The following is a 17,500-nucleotide window of genomic DNA, read 5'->3' on the forward strand; positions in this document are numbered from 1 at the left end:
ATTTTGCAAAGTGAGGGAGTGAAGGAGTGATGGGATGCAATGGAGTGATGGAATGATGGGGTGTCACGCAGAGGGAATGAAGATGAATAGGAAGATAAACATGAACATGAAGAGGCCGAGGACGAGAACGAGGACGAGGAGGAGGAGGAGGAGGAGGAAGAGGAGAGAGGAAAGAAAAAGAAAACAAAACAAAACAAAACAAAACAAAACAAAACAAACAACAACAACAACAAAGAAAAAACGAACAGAGAGAGAAAGAGAGAGAGAGAGAGAGAGAGAGAGAGAGAGAGAGAGAGAGAGAGAGAGAGAGAGAGAGAGAGAGAGAGAGAGAGAGAGAGAGAGAGAGAGAGAGAGAGAGGAAATGAGGGGAAAGGTAAGGGGTGTGAGGACAGGAAATTACTCGGATCTTGGACCCCTCTTCGGCCCTGCTTGTGGCTAACGGAGTGGCGGGAGGGCGACACTGATTCAGGGAAGGAGAAGTTAATGTGGATGGGGGCGACTCATCCTAACACGCTTTCCCATCAAGTAATCCTCTTTCAAACTACTCGCCAGAGTACCAGCCTTCTCATCCTTCTCTCCTGTCCTCCTCCTCATCCTACTCCTCCTCTTCTCTTTCTCCTAGCCCTTTCTCCTCTTTTTCCTCTTCCTCCTCGTCTCCTATACCTCCTAGCCTTTCTCTTCTTCCTCCTCCTCTTCTTTTTCTTCCTCCTCCTCCTTTTCTTCATCCTCTTAGTCAGCCTTCCTACTCCACCTCCCCCTCCTCTTCCTCCTCCTCCACCATATCTCCTCTTCTTCCTCCTCCTCCTCCTTCCCCTCTTTCTCATCCTCCTCCTTATTACCATCGTCACCAACATCTCTTTCTCTGCTACTACAATTTCATCATCATTATTCGCTTTAATTTATGTTATGTTAATTAAGTTCAGGTTCTTTCAAGGTGTAAAGCAAGGTAATGAATGGCACACACATCAACATACACGTAGAGAAGTTTATAGGTTTAAATATACACGAGGAACGAAGCTTGTAGTCTCAAATATACATGAAGTTATCCTAATCACCTTTTTCAATCCTAGCAGAGAGAGAGAGAGAGAGAGAGAGAGAATCATATATAAACAAAGGAAGTTACAAGAAAGATGTCAAATAAACGAATTCAAGAAACATTACTATTCCTTCCTCTCGGCCTATAAACAAGAACAGCTGGGTTAAGAACGAGAGAGAGAGAGAGAGAGAGAGAGAGAGAGAGAGAGAGAGAGAGAGAGAGAGAGAGAGAGAGAGAGAGAGAGAGAGAGAGAGAGAGAGAGAGAGAGAGAGAGAGAAACAGGAGGCAGTAAATACAATAAAAGGAAGGAGAGGAGAAAACAGGAACAGGAACTAGAAAATAACCGTCAGAGTAAAGGAAAAAGAGAAAAAAATAAGAGAAGGGAAACAGAAACCAGAATGCAACAAACCGCGAAACAAAGACAGGAAAAGAGGAAAAGGAGAAAGGGAAACGAAAGAGAAATACAAAATAGATTAAATACACAAAAGGAATAAACGAATACCTGAATAAAAGAAGACAGGGAACAATAGATAAATGACAACATATAGGAAAAGAGAGAGGAACATAGAAAAATCGAAAAATAAAGCTAAAATATGGATTAAAAAAAAAACGAGTACCAGAATAAAATAAAAAGAAATAAGAAGAAAGAGAAGAATAACAAGAAAAAAAACACATAAATAAACGCCATTACATATACGTAAAAAAAAAAAAAAAAAGGCAACAAACGAATAATAGAATAAGAGAAAAAGAAGAATAAGCTGAAGACGACACCATAAATAGACGCCACAATAAACGCAAGAGTGCCAGAGATCAATAGATTGGTGGCATTAGGCACCATGGCATCTGGCACCCTCAATAGCTCTCCGTGGCTGGATCTTACCAATAGGCGGGAGTGTGTGAGTGAGTGGCCTTGTTCCCGCCCCATCAATCCCTTCTCACACACCTTCCCTTCCTTTGCAGGGGTCTTAATGGGCTGCCTGTGCGTGTGTGTGATTGGGAAAGAGGATGCAAGGGATAGTGGAACCTTAGAAGGGCGCGGAAGGAAAAAGAAACGGGTGTGTGGATGCGATAGTGGATTTTTGCGGGAGAGAGAGAGAGAGAGAGAGAGAGAGAGAGAGAGAGAGAGAGAGAGAGAGAGAGAGAGAGAGAGAGAGAGAGAGAAAGAGAAATAATAATCAAGCAGGCAAATGGAGGCGGAATTTTTGGTGGAAGAATTATTGAGCGAAAGGATTAAATGAGTAAGTGAACGAGTGAGTGGAAGAATGAATGAATAAGTGGACAAATAAGTGAGGGTAAATTACGTAGACACGTACGAGATAAAAATTAGCTGAAATAACTAATGAAAAAGTGAGTGGCTGAGTGAGTGAGTAACTAGATGAATGACACGAGGTCTTACTGTTAATCTTTTAATACTGCGTCATTTGTTTCATTATATCGTGAATACCATTACAATGATGCTCTCCACAATCGAGGGATTAAATTCATCTAAAGTTACTCATGCAATACAATATTATATTTCCTCTATTATATTATATATTTTTTTCTATTCCTCCTAGAAATAAATTATTTCATAGCGTTTCGAAATTGTGTGCAGAGTTGAATGGTTCAAGGTCAGGTAGAGCAACGAGTATTTCTTTATGTAAGAGAAGCGCTGGCCTAGAAAAAAAAAAGTATATAAAAGAAAATGCTCATTGAAGGCACCAGTTCGTATGGAGTAAAAAAAAAAAAAAAAAAAGATCATCCGAAATTTGAGATTTACGTACGTGGGAAGCACCTGAATTAACCCTTTCACTACGGTAAGGAACATTTCTCATTCCTATCAGCACTGTACAGAATATTTACACGCACCTACAACAACAACAACAACAACAACAACATCAACAACATCAACAACAACAACAACAACAAACAAACAAACAACAACAACAACTATTACTATTCAACAAAAACGGAATACAAGAATATATCTTTCAATTTCTAGTCAGTAAAGTGTTTGGAGAGGGCTGTTCTTAGGTGGCTACAGGACAAAAAGAAGTATCTCAGAGTGGTGTGTGTGTTCAAAGACGCGCCAGCTACCTGAGAAAAGATTATATACGAGTACAGGTAACATAACACTCGTGAAACGTCTTACCTGTCTTCTAATATTGGTCTCTTTTTTATTTTCAGATTTGATTCAAGAGTTCCATCACCGATCTCTCTCTCTCTCTCTCTCTCTCTCTCTCTCTCTCTCTCTCTCTCTCTCTCTCTCTCTCTCTCTCTCTCTCTCTCTCTCTCTCTCTCTCTCTTGAGGGGAGGACATGAGGGCGTGGGAGTTTACAAGCCTGGATCAGTGCGTCAGCTACTACCAGGACCAGATGCAAGGTAAGCCTCTCTCTCTCTCTCTCTCTCTCTCTCTCTCTCTCTCTCTCTCTCTCTCTCTCTCTCTCTGAGTAACCGACTATCTTATCTATTCTGTCATTCCTCTTCCCCTTAACACCCTTCTCCCTTTATCACCTATTGTTACTCTTTTTCTTTATCAATTTTCTCTCTCTCTCTCTCTCTCTCTCTCTCTCTCTCTCTCTCTCTCTCTCTCTCTCTCTCTCTCTCTCTCTCTCTCTCTCTCTTTTTATTTATACAGAATACATTAATTGTTTACAGAGTTCAATGTAGTGCATATTCAATGTAGTGCATATTACATACAAGTACAATGTTTTACAGGCTAAAGGAAACATGATTAGTGTGTCCTATCTTAAAGCCCAACTCTGATGCCTGGTGTTCTCATGACGGCAGCCACGCGTTCACCAGCTCCTTGAAGCTCTGTGCCGTCATGTTGTCCAGGCGTGGCTGTGAGGCAAGCAGTCCATTCCACCAGGTTACATAAGTGTTGATGAATTGCCTCTGGTGGTGCCACGTTCTGCAGCCGGGCTATAACAGTTCGGCGGGAGCTCGGGAGACTGATCTTGTGTCCACCTGTGCCCGCCGAAGGGGCTGCCTGAGAGGCTGGAGGTGATGGACCCGCTGCTGATGTATCTTGAGCATCACCGTGAGGCCCGCCACATCAAGGCGGTGCTGAAGACTGCAAAGTCCTGGATGTTGTTGCACGCTGCTGCTGTCCCTGATCAACATCTCTGCACGGCCCTGGACCTTGTCGAGGAGGCCGAGGTGTTTGCGTGCCGCGCCGCCCCACGCGAGGCATGCGTACTCCAGGGACGAGCAAACCTGCGCCTTATAGAGAGTCTGAAGCCCCTCGCCGTCAAGCAGCCATGACATCCTTCTCAGGGATGCCAGCTTGCCTGAAGCCTCTCTGGCGAGTCGCTCGATGTGGGATTTGAAGGTCAGCTTCCTGTTGTAGGTGACCCCCAAATTTTCCACTTCCTCCTGGAACGCCAGTGCCTTTCCTTCGAAGACCAGGGGCAGGGGCTTCCCCGACCTGGAGACAGTGAGCAGCTGAGCCTTGTTAGGGGCAAATTTCACCTGCCACTTATTGCCCCAGGCTACGATGCGGTTCAGAGTGTTGTTGAGTTCAACTGTGGAGCGAGCCTCTTCCCTTGCCTTGTAGCTGTGCGTCAGGGTGATGTCTGCATAGGCCTGTGTACTGGGCTCTCTCTCTCTCTCTCTCTCTCTCTCTCTCTCTCTCTCTCTCTCTCTCTCTCTCTCTCTCTCTCTCTCACACACACACACACACACACACCTAATTAAGTTTTAAAGAACAGCCCAATACTCTCTCTCTCTCTCTCTCTCTCTCTCTCTCTCTCTCTCTCTCTCTCTCTCTCTCTCTCTCTCTCTCTCTCTCTCTCTCATCGTTAATTGGTACTCATCTGTGCACTCATAATCCAACACTCTCCTTCTGAAACACGGACTGAGCTGCTTACTTTGAACAGGTTTCTGTGGGAGAGTAAATACTGCACCAATGGCAGGTTCTCAGTCAAGGTTTTTTATTTATTTATTTATTCATTTCTTGTATTCCTTTGTAGTCGTAGCTTTAAGAGTACAAGTGACTTCAGACTTCAGACGAGCCTTTAATGTATTTTTGTACTTATTTCAATCAGGGCAGCACTTTTTTTTAACATTCCTTTCTATTTATTTACATTTCATTTTATTCACTTATTTTTAATTCATTGACCGGGTTTCTGTGGGGCTAATAGATGCTTAATGTTTGCTCCTTTCTGTACTGCACCATTGCTGGGTTCTGTCACGTTTTTTTTTTTTTTTTTTTCCTTTAGAAGTCGCAGTAATCGTAATAGAGCAAGTGATTTTGAGACTTCAGAAGAGCCTTTAATGTACTTTTGTATTTATTTCAAGCAGGGTGGCACTTTTTTTTTAACTTTCCTTTCTATTTATTTACATTTAATTTTATTTAATTATTAACTTATTGACTGGAGTGATTGACTGGCTGGTTGAGTCTGCTATTATTATTATTTTTTTATTCTATATTTTATGCATCTGTTAACCACACTCGCATTATTTTTTAACTACATTGCACACTTCTCATTCTCACGCATGCACTTTTAAAGCAGTAGACATTAAAATATCCTTCCTTTATTAGATTTAAACATATTACGAGTGTTTTCCCAAGACGTGTGGCAGCGTGACACCGAGGCACTCCAGACATCGCTTGGTTCACACACTTTACTCATTAACTCCCTGCCTCAAACTTGTGTGAGGTGACTTAAAGCTGCGAGGGGAAGGACGGGAGAAAGATTGATTGGTTTCATTAAAGCTAGGAGAAAGAAAAGACGGAAAAGGAAAAGATAAGAATGCATAAGGATGTGATATTAATACCAGAATAAAAAGGAAGACAAGAATAAGGACACGAAAAAAAAGTGGCAAACGAATACCAAAATGGGGAGGAAGAGAAAAATAAGTGGAACACGACATACTAAATAAACGCCATTGAATATTGGGAAAAAAAGAGAGAAGCGAATACCAGAATGAGTGAGAAAAGAATACAAAGGTAAAACAAACAGCAGCAGGTATTTTAAACCTCATGAGGCTGTTGATATGCCACGATATCTTAACCAAAGTAAGAATAAGTTAAAAGTTATGCTACGGTCGCCTTGGTCATTGATAGCGCTGTGCTCGCATCTTTTCGGTTCGTCTAGCAGTATAACACATCTGCACTGGTCCCACTAGCGCCTAGAGACTGTTAGTGCGCACCAATGTCTTTCGGCACTCCCGTTTTAAGTCGCCACAGTGGATTAGCCTTCCCCAGCACGCCCGGTCTTCTGCGCCTTCCTCAGGAGCGGATTCTGAAACACTTCTGCGCCGCACCTCCACTACACAAAGGTACACGGATTTTCAATTTTTTTTTTTGTGGTTTTAGTGACAGATTAACAAGATTTCTACATTATTAACAGTAGAAACAGTCTTGCGAACCCGGCAAATCACCTCTGTGGTTTTTAAGAACAGTCGTGGTAAGACAAGAGAAGTGTTTCTGAATACGAGCCTCAGTCACATCCATTATAAGGATGTCTTGTTTTACTGCAATTTTAAACTTTCTCTTCAATCTTCCTCTCTTTCTCATGCCGGGTAGATCCATTTCCAGCATCCTCCTCCTCACATACTCGTCTCTCCTCTTGACATGCGCTCGAAGGTGTGTCTACAATCGTATTCAGAAGTCGAGTAAAGTTCAGCACTCACTTCCATCTGTTTAGCATTTTTCTCTCTATCTTAAGCCATCTAGTCTGCTGAGAATCTATCAGTTGTCAGGTCGTGGAAGAAGACTGTCAGATCACTGGACTTTAAAAGTGAGAGGAAATGGTAAGCAGTGAATGTGAGTGTGGAAGGTTATTCGGCTTCTGACCATGATTATAAGGAATGGAAACCGAACTACTGATCTCCCTTTGAAAATAATCTTTATGAAAGACTAGAATGTTTAAAAATACAGACTACTGCCTCACAGCCATTCGTGCAAACAAAGGGTAACGTTAGACAGAGGGTGTGAGTGTGGAAGGTTACTCGATCTTTGTCCCTGACAAAAAAAAAAAAAAAAAAAAAAAAAGACTAAAAAATATAAAAATGAAAACTTTCGTCGTCTGATCTCGACTATTTCTAAGTAGCTCTTGTGTAAATTGCAGGAGATTTTAAAGACATTTTCATGATTTTAGTGATAGTTTGAAAACTATTATGTATCACTAATGGAAAAACATCCATAAGAATTAGACTTCTTTCTTGTGGGCTTTGAAAGGTAGTCCTTCCTAGAAAACAACGCGTCTATGAACACAGGCCACAGTATCGGCCACACTACGAGGCAGGTTGAATGAAGATAAGGTAGTAAGGATCGAGTCAGGTTGAGTAAGAGCAAAGTGGACGCCGCTCTCTATTAATCCATTCTTAAAAACTCTCCTCGTCACATAATTAGTTCAGGTAACGCTGTAACATAAAGTGTTCAGGTAATTGCACGTTGCAAAACTTTACCTGCCCATAAATTGAATGAGCCTTCAGTGAACATAAATCTGGCCTGAAGAAATGTTTATTGCACGAAACCGGAAAAAAACTCGGAGAAATAAAATTTGTGTATGCTGAATAATTCTTGCATGCTCTCTCTCTCTCTCTCTCTCTCTCTCTCTCTCTCTCTCTCTCTCTCTCTCTCTCTCTCTCTCTCTCTCTCTCTCTCTCTCTCTCTCTCCATCTCTCTCTCTCTCTCTCTCTCTCTCTCTCTCTCTCTCTCTCTCTCTCTCTCTCTCTCTCTCTCTCTCTCTCTCTCTCTCTCTCTCAATTCCAGGTCAAAATACCAGAATAGGAATCAGTCAATCAGTGAGATGGAATGTTTTTTTTTTTCGAATAAAAAAATGCAGTTAACGTGTATTTCAATTAGCTGATGAATTCCCCCAAGCTGCTATTCGACATAAGTCCTGTTGTCCTTTCTTCTCGAGTTGCGAGCGAAGATACGAAGCCGTGTGTCAGATCTTGGCCAAACACAGATAACCCATGTCAACTAAACTTATGCCCTTGTTCCACCCGCTTGTTTGCCTCACCCCTGTTACTTATCTGACGAAGAGGAAGGTGAGGTAGTAATTCAAGAGGTAACGTGGAAATAGCAAAGTACTTGTGCTAAATGTTTCTAGAAGTTGCAAGGAAAAGGTGACTACTGGAGGAGTGTGGTGATGGTATGCGAAATAGTGTCACGTCTAAAGATTGCGTAAAAAAACAGTGAGATAAGAACCTAGGAACACACACATACACACACACACACACACACACACACACACACACACACACACACACACCTACACATACACACAGCATGGCTCCGACCACTATAAAGAATAAAGAAATAAACACACACACACACACACACACACACAGGGAATCATATACTACTACCTCACTTCACACACGGCCCTGCATCGACCCGCACCGTGGCGCTCCATCCGTTTCAACCCCTTAAGAGAAACAAGCTCATTTAGGTGGTCGCGCTGGTCGATGGGGGGAAGGTGCGAGGGAGAACAAGAAATGGAGAGCAACACGAACAAGACGGGGGACAAAATGGAGGATGATGAGAATACAAGGAAGAGGAGAAAATTTATGATATAAGGTGAAAAATAAACAAAAAAAATAATAAAGATCAGAAAGGAAAAAAAGTAACAATAGAAATTAATATTGTGAGTGGGAAGACAAAAGAATAATGACACAAAGGAAAAAGATTAAAAAACTGAAGTATTAATAAGAGAAGTAGGTTAGTTTAGGTTAAGAGTTACGTTACGTTAGGTTAGGTTAGGTTAGGTTAGATTAGGTTAGGTTAGGTTGGATTAGGTTAGTCGAGGTGAAGGGGTGAAGATTGTTATGAAGATGGTAATAGTTATGCAGCAAGCCAAATCCCTACAATCGTTAACTGGAAAACCATACCAGGTGACAGTTAACTAGCCAAACACCCATGCAAAAGTTAACTAGGCAAACTTATTCAATATTTAACTTGTCAAACCAAATACAATAGCTAACTAGCCAAATTCCACTCGATTTCACCCGGACCACAAACGATAGTCAACAAGTTAACAGATACAGCTCAGAGTTAACTAACCAAACCACACTTAATTAATAAGCCAAATTCCACACAATAGTACAAGATACACAACAGTTAACTAGCTGAGCCCTACACAAAAGCAGCGTTCTCCAAGCTCTGTGGACGAGGCGTTCTACTCGAAACCTCTTTTTCTTCTCCTCCTCCTCCAATTCCTCCTCTTCCTCCTCCTCCTTCCCTTCCTCTTCTCCTCTTACTCCTCCTTCACCTCCATTTGATCAGGAAAATGTAGCTGACTAGAGCACTAAATAAGAAGAACGGGAACGAGGGGGGAGGAGGAGAAGGAGGAGGAGGAGGAAGGGTGATATAGGTGTAGGAAACTATGGAGAAAGCACTGGCAACTGTGAGGAGAGGAGGAGGAGGAGGAGGAGGAGGAGGAGGAGGAGGAGGAGGAGGAGGAGAGAGAATAAAAAGGAACGCAAAGGAAGAACAAGCAGCAGCAAAGAAGGAAGAACAAGCAGCAGTTGGTTCTCACGGAGCTGCTTGTGAAAACTACGTGTTATCTTTGAAATGTTAAGTAGAATATGATGGGGTAGCATCCTGTATCAATGGCAGCAAAAAAAAAAAAATAAATAAATGAAGAAGAAGAAGAAATACCATCCTTTGAAGAAACTGCAAAGAAATGTTATAAGAGGCAGGGATGATAATTACCACTATAGCAACGTCTGGCCGCTGCTAGACAACCAACAGCAACCTCTGTAAGGCAACACCTCATACATAAACACAAAAGAATTCTAATTTCATTTTTTTTTTTTTACTACGACAGAATGTGTCTTAGTTATGGACTTGAACCCAAAAGTTTATCGAGAATATTTTTAAAACTTGCAATCGTTGTGCATTGGAGGACGCTAAAAAGTAGAGTTCATTTTTTTTTTTCATTAGACGCAAATCTTTTACCTGTTGTCTTGAGGCTACTTTTTATTGTTAGTATATTTGATCTATCGCCTGTGACATAAACACCCATATTAATGTCATCGAATCCTTTGAATTTTTAAACACTTCTATAAGATTGTCTCGCATCCTTCGTTTTCAAAAGCTGAATAAACATAGATCATTGAGTGTTTGTTGAATAAGAAGAACAGTCTACCTTATATAATACCCTTTCTAGGCGTTACTTTTCTTTTTCTCTTTTTCCATTTTTTTTTCCTTAAATTTTCATAATAAGAGGGACAAGGCTCCATACGATAATTAGGATTGCTCAAGCCAGTGAATTATAAACTTTTGCTATAACCATTTCTGATATACTTTCGGAGATGGGGTCCAATAAAACCAATCAATCCGTTAGCAGTTTTACCTTCCTGTGAGCCACGCTGATTGGGCTTTGGGTCACCTGATATTAGGATTCCTGCAAGAGGGACAGAACTGTGATAAAAGAAGGGAATGAATGGCAGGCAGTGAGAGAGAGAGAGAGAGAGAGAGAGAGAGAGAGAGAGAGAGAGAGAGAGAGAGAGAGAGAGAGAGAGAGAGAGAGAGAGAGAGAGAGAGAGAGAGAGAGAGAGAGAGGGTGGAGAAAGAGAGAGGGGATGGTGAATTATTTAAAGGAAAATTAGGTATAGGAAACGGAAGAGGGTAATGAAGAGGAGGAGGAGCAGCAGCAGCAGCAAAAGAAGAAGAAGAAGAAGAAGAAGAAGAAGAAGAAGAAGATGGAGATGGAGATGGAGATGAAGAAGAAGAAGAAGAAGAAAAATGAGAAGAACGATAAAGAGCTGGTGGTGGTGGTGGTGGTGGTGGTGGTGGTGGTGGTGGTGGTGAATGTGGTGGCAGGGAAGACAAAGGGAAAGATATGAAAAGGGAGAGAAAGAGAAGCGGCAGACAGAAAAGGAGGATGAGGAAGTAATATCACACACACACACACACACACACACACACACACACACACACACACACACACACACACACACACACACACACACACACACAGGGAAGCAGTAAGCCTATGCAAACACACTGCCGGGCCTCAGTCCAGCAGCCGCAGCTCAGCCTCTGGCCCCTCCCCGCACCCACGCACTGCTGTACGCAGGACTGTTCTTACAAGTACATGCTCCAGTCCTGTGTTTATTTTATCAGAAAGCAACTCTCTCTCTCTCTCTCTCTCTCTCTCTCTCTCTCTCTCTCTCTCTCTCTCTCTCTCTCCCCACGGCAGTAGTGCAAGGCGCGCGCGCGCGCGCACGCAAGCACACAGGCAAGCTCTCGCCCGCGCGTGCACTCAAACACACACACACACACACACACACACACACACACACACACACACACACACTTTCCGTTTTCTTTTTGGTCCAAACAGCGGGGTCCGATACTTACCCTTGGGGCCCTTGCTGAGCGCTTTGTCTCCATAGCTCATTGTCTTTTTCCTCCCCCTCCTCCTTCCGCTCCCCACCTGTCTCCTTGCCCTGCCAGCCTGCCTCCTTCAACCTATTCTCTTTCTCACCATCATCTTTCCCTCTCTTCCCTCCTTCAAAACATTCGTCTCGCATTTCTTCCTCCGTTCGCTTGCTTCCATTTCCTCACCATTTCCTCTTTCCTACTTGCCATACCTTCGTGTATCATTTCTTCCTTCACTCGCTTTCATTTCTTTACCTTTTCCTCCCTCCTATCTACTTGTCATACCTTCGTCTCTCATTTCTTCCTTCACTCACTTGTTCCCATTATTTCGTTGCCTTTGTACTTTCTTTCTTCTGTCTTCCTTCTTCATTCTTTTCCATACCTACCAGACTTTTGTCTCTCATTTCTCTCTCTGCTTACTAACTTCCATTTTTGCTTATACTGCCGCTATTCTAATAATTCCATTTTGTCCTTTCTTCACATCATCCACCCTCCTCCCTTCATTTTCCCTCCATCTTAATCTTGCTCATTCATTTCTTTATCCACCTTCTGGCATCCATTACTTCCTTCCTTATCTTCATCCTTCCGTCCGCTCTGTCTTTCCCTTCCTTCTCTCCTCTCTCCTTGATTTTTCCCTTTAGTCACGGCTTTCCATCACTTTCTAAATAACTGTTATTCTTACTCCACTCCTTACTCGGTCTTTCTGACTTGCCTCGCTACTTAAAACTATCTATCTCCATCCTTCCATGTCTTCTGTTCTCTCCTTCCTTTTCTCCCTGCTTAATCATGTCATTCTTGTTACGACTTTCCGTCACTTTCTAAGTAACTATTATTTTTACTCCATTATTTAACTGTCAGCATCCTTTCAACCTGCCTCCTTATTTCCATCGTTCCATCTTTATCTTATCTTTCCTTCTTTCCTCTAACCTTGATTTCTCCCTCTTGTCGCGATCTCCCATCACTTTCTTAATAATTACAATTTTTACTCCATTCTTCAAATCTCAAATCCTTCCAACTTAACTCCTTACCTAAAATTATCTTATCTCTATCATTCCAGTCCTTTTAATCCTCTCCTTCCTTCTTTCTTCTAAAGCTCATTTTTTCCTGCGACCTTCCATCACTTTCTGAATAACAACCAGTCTTACTCCATCCTGCCACTGTCACCATACTTCTGCTTAACTTACCAGCAATCCTTAGATCCTCCTTTCCACATTTCAGTCCGACGTGCATTCCCTCCTGTCACTAGCATGCGTTTGTGTCATCATTTTGTGTTGCATTTTTATCTTTTTTGGTCGCGCTATTTTTTGTCCCCAGGTTTAGAATTGCTGTCGCGTCCACAGCGGTTTTATTTCTTTATCGAGTTATTGTGACGTCAAGACTCGCTCGATTTACAGGTTACTGACGGGTGTGTCAATCCCACTCCTCGTTTCTCTTCGTAAATGAAACCTTCCTTGTATTGACGATGGACAACTCTCTCTCTCTCTCTCTCTCTCTCTCTCTCTCTCTCTCTCTCTCTCTCTCTCTCTCTCTCTCTCTCTCTCTCTCTCTCTCTCTCTCTCTCTCTCTCTCTCCCTCTGGTTTCCGGGTAGACCGGCAAGGGTGTTTCTTAGAGGTGCACTTCGCTATGAAACAAAATTCAATGAATATCTTTGTAGTAGTAGTAGTAGTAGTAGTAGTAGTAGTAGGCTTGGTAGGGGTAAGACGTGTGGGTGTGTGGCTCCATGATTAAGGTGTATTTTTAAGGTTAAAATTTTGTGAAATTTTGTGACAAAAGACACAGAGATGAGTGAAGTGGAGAGGGTGGGCCCAGTGTAATATCAGTGTCAATACTCGTATAAATCACGTGAAAAATATTGATTTATCATATTCTGAAATCAGTGGATGTTGTGAGCGTCACGGAGCGACCGTTGAAAGGGTCGAACTAGGTCGGAAGGGTTATCAGGTGATAAATCGCGTAGGGCAAACCCCGAGCAGCCCGCGCGGCTGCCCATCCACTCTCCGTCGGGGATACAGGTGCCACCTACTCCATATATTTCTATATAAATCTTACTATATATTATAGACTGATATCTCTGTTATAATACTAGGTATAAATCTTTCTGTTTAATTTTATTGGAGCCATGCACACCACTCTCGAGTACCCAAAATTACAGATCTTCATTAAATTTTCAGTAGTAATATACTATCACTCTAACTGTTGTAACCGTACTCCTAAGACGGCTGTTGCCACTACTACTGCCGCTAAACATTGAAGGGAATACTGAGTAAAGTGCCTGTAATACATATCTAAGTCCCATATTTACCATAAATGTTTCTCTCTCTCTCTCTCTCTCTCTCTCTCTCTCTCTCTCTCTCTCTCTCTCTCTCTCTCTCTCTCTCTCTCTCCTTCCCTCATCTCTCTATCTCTTTCTCTCTCTCTCTCTCTCTGCTATCACTTTCCCCTCCCCCTATTCCTATTCCTCCTCCCTCTACCCTCCCTCCCTCCCTCCTTCCCTTCTCTCTCTCTCTCTCTCTCTCTCTCTCTCTCTCTCTCTCTCTCTCTCTCTCTCTCTCTCTCTCTCTCTCTGTTGTCGCCTCCCCCTCCCCCTACTCCCTGTCCCCTACTCCTCCTCCCTCCTACCTCTACCTCTACCATCCCTCCCTCCTTCCTTCCCTTCTCTCTCCCTATCTCTCTCGCCCCCCTCCCTCATACTTCTCTCTCTCTCTCTCTCTCTCTCTCTCTCTCTCTCTCTCTCTCTCTCTCTCTCTCTCTCTCTCTCTCTCTCTCTGTTGTCAATTTGTCACTTTCCCTTCCCCTATTTCCCCTCCCTCCTACCCCTCCCTCTCCCCGGCTTCCCGTCTCTCTCCCTCCTCCCTCCTACCTCTTCCCCTACCCTTCCACCTTCCCTCCTTCACTCTCTCTCTCTCTCTCTCTCTCTCTCTCTCTCTCTCTCTCTCTCTCTCTCTCTCTCTCTCTCTCTCTCTCTCTCTCTCTCTCTCTCTCTCTGTTGTCACTTTCCCTTCCCCTATTCCCCTTCCATCCTACCCCTCCCTTTACCCTCCCTCTCCCCCTACTTCCCTTCTCTCTCCCTCCTCCCCCTTATCTCTTCCCCTCCCCTCCCTCCTTCAATTCTCTCTCTCTCTCTCTCTCTCTCTCTCTCTCTCTCTCTCTCTCTCTCTCTCTCTCTCTCTAATAATGTCATGTTATTAATACAATGTCTAACCCACCTGCACAAAGAAGATGTTGTCAGTGTACAAAAGAGGAACACAGATGTGTTAATTGTCAATGTGTGAGACAAAACAAAAGTGTATAAATTGTAGAAAGGGAGATGGATGCCAAAACCCCCTGGGACGTGACCACCAGGGCAGTGAGAGGGAGGAGGAGCCAGGGGACAGCCAGGAATCCCAGCAGGATGAGGAACAAGAGCGAACGATGGAGACAGAGATGGGAGGGGAGGCTGCCCTGCCATCAACACCGTCACAACACGCCCCACCGCTACCGCAACACAACGTGTACGCCGCGAGACATACAAACGGGAGGAGAAACTTAGTCTGGAAAGGACTAACAGAAGAAGAAACAACCATGTGGGTGAACAACACTTACACAGAATTAGTTGGGTGGTCGACATGTCATCTGTTCGATCCACCAAAGTGTGCAGCCACCAACAAAATTGTACAAGAGATGGTCATCCTCCTCAACAATTACTTACAAGAGTCACCCCTCGCACCGTATGCGATGAAATTATTCTTCACACTGCCAAAACTCTTCTTTCAAAAGACACATAGAAATGCGAAGGTGGCGGAAAACGTGAAAGCCGTCGCAAGAAGAGTGGGTCTATGGCAGAACAACCAACTGGATGAGCTCCTGGAGGAAGCCCGAGCCATCCAGAAGAGGCTGCCAAGACCATCAGGAAACCAACAAGGGCAGGAAGACAAAGCCCGTAATTTCGCTGGCAATATGCGGCAAGGACAGGTGTCCAGGGCTCTGCGGGCACTTAATGAACAGCAGTCAGGTGGAGTGTTGCCCCTCACCAGGGAAACCATCCACCTGCTGAAGGAAAAACATCCTCCCCCCAGTGACGAGGAGGGCCTCAGGATGCAGGGGCCTTTCCGCAAGCCCAATGATGTCATCTACGAGGTGATAACTGGAGAGATGATCTGGAAGAAGTCTCTCCAGACACACGGCAGTGCTGGTCCCTCAGGACTAGACGCTAGAGGGTGGCGTCGCCTGTTGAGCGGCGCACTCTGTGGCAGCGCCGCTAACGACCTATGCGGCGCCCTGGCAGCACTGGCGAGGAAGCTTGCCACCACAAATTGTCACCACGTCGAGGCTCTCACAGCATGCCGATTAATCCCGCTGGACAAAAAGCCGGGATGCAGACCAATTGGCATCGGCGAGGTGATAAGACGCATCGTGGGTAAATGCGTCATGACGGTGGTCAAGGACGACGTAAGGAGGGCAGCGGGGAACCTGCAAGTATGTGCAGGACAGCAGGCAGGAGGGAAGCCGCCATCCACGCTATGAGGGAAATGTTCAGTGAAGACAATTGTGAAGCGGTGTTATTAGTGGACGCCAAAAACGCTTTCAACACTATTAACAGAAAAACAATGCTTCACAACATTCGAGTAAAATGTCCCTCTCTGGCACAATATGTAGAAAACACATATAGTGACCCCTCGGATTTGTACATATGTAGTAATAGTGGTAATAGTGTTAAGGTGTTAAAGTCCATGGAAGGGACAACACAAGGTGACCCAGTGGCCATGGCGATGTACGCCCTCGGACTTTCAGTGCTGCAACAAGTTATCTCATATGAGAAAACGAGTGTGAAGCAAGTGGCGTACGCGGATGACCTGTCAGGGGCCGGCAAAATAACAGACTTGAAAAAATGGTGGGGCTTAGTGAACGACAATGGTCCCATCATAGGGTACACACCCAATGCCGCTAAGTCCGTCCTTATTGTAAAGCCTGAACACTATGACAGTGCAGTGGATAGCTTCAGTGGCAGTGGAGTTATAATAACAAAGGATGGACAACGGCATCTGGGTGCTGTCATCGGAACAGAGGAGTTCAAGAAGGAGTACATAGGAGAAAAGGTGAAGGAGTGGATACATGAGGTGGAAGTCCTGTCTGACATGGCCAGGACTGAGCCTCATGCAGCCTACTCTGCCTACACCCACGGCTTGCAGCATCGATGGAGATTCGCCATGCGCACCATCCCAGGCATCAGCCCTCTCCTTGCACCACTGGAGGTCTCGATAAGGAACACCTTCCTCCCAGCGTTACTGAGATACCACACCATCGGAGATGGGGAAAGGGCGCTGCTCGAACTTCCACCAAGACTGGGCGGGATGGAATCACCTCCCCTGAGAAGTTGGCGACTGTGGAGAACCTCAACTCCCTCAAGCTCACCAGGTCCCTCACAGAGAAGATCATTGCTCAGGACGCACATGGTGAAATAGCCCAAAGTGCAGTCACTGAGCAAGGACGAATTATATCTAGAGATAGGCAACAACATCAACGAAACTGTCTCGAAGACCTGATAAACATCCTGCCTGCAACCACAGTGAGAAAAATCCTCACTGCACAGGAAACGGGAGCCTCTAACTGGCTAACGTCACTGCCCATCAGAGCGAAGGGCTTCAGCCTCAACAAACAAGAATTTGTCGACGCCATTGCTCTGAGGTACGGCTGGCCGATGGAAGGACTCCCCAGTACTTGTGTGTGTGGCTCCCCCAATGACGTCAACCACACCATGACGTGCAAAAAGGGGGGATTCGTATGTATCAGGCACGATGAGGTGAGAGATCTGACCGCCAGCATGCTCAGGGAGGTGTGCCACGATGTCTCCACTGAACCGACCCTCCTGCCGCTAGACGGCGAGCACCTGCGCTACAGAACAGCCAACACCACCAACGAGGCTCGAGTCGACGTCAGTGCACGAGGGTTCTGGACAAGGGGACAGAAAGCATTCATGGACATACGGATCTTTGACCCGATGGCCGCCTGTCACCACGAACTCTCCCTGGAGGCCGCCCACCGCAAGAATGAGCAGGAGAAGATCCGAGCGTATGGGGAGAGAATCCAACACGTTGACCAGGGCAGCTTCACACCTCTGGTATTCACCACATCTGGCGGGATGGGCTCCAAGGCTCAGTGC

The 17,500-nt window shown here is 44.5% G+C and overlaps 1 protein-coding gene across 1 annotated transcript in view; it reads left to right on the forward strand.

Moving 5' to 3' along the window:
* The first annotated feature begins 3,210 nt into the window (after nucleotides 1–3,210).
* Nucleotides 3,211–17,500, forward strand: part of LOC135105799 (PDF receptor-like) — a 65,199-nt gene continuing 50,909 nt past the window's right edge. Inside the window, 1 exon segment of the mRNA XM_064014334.1 lies at nucleotides 3,211–3,397. Within this exon segment, the coding sequence (XP_063870404.1) occupies nucleotides 3,334–3,397 (64 nt within the window). The 5' untranslated portion in view covers nucleotides 3,211–3,333.

Source organism: Scylla paramamosain, chromosome 12 (assembly GCF_035594125.1).
Source record: "Scylla paramamosain isolate STU-SP2022 chromosome 12, ASM3559412v1, whole genome shotgun sequence".
NCBI classification, from domain to species: Eukaryota; Metazoa; Arthropoda; class Malacostraca; order Decapoda; family Portunidae; genus Scylla; species Scylla paramamosain.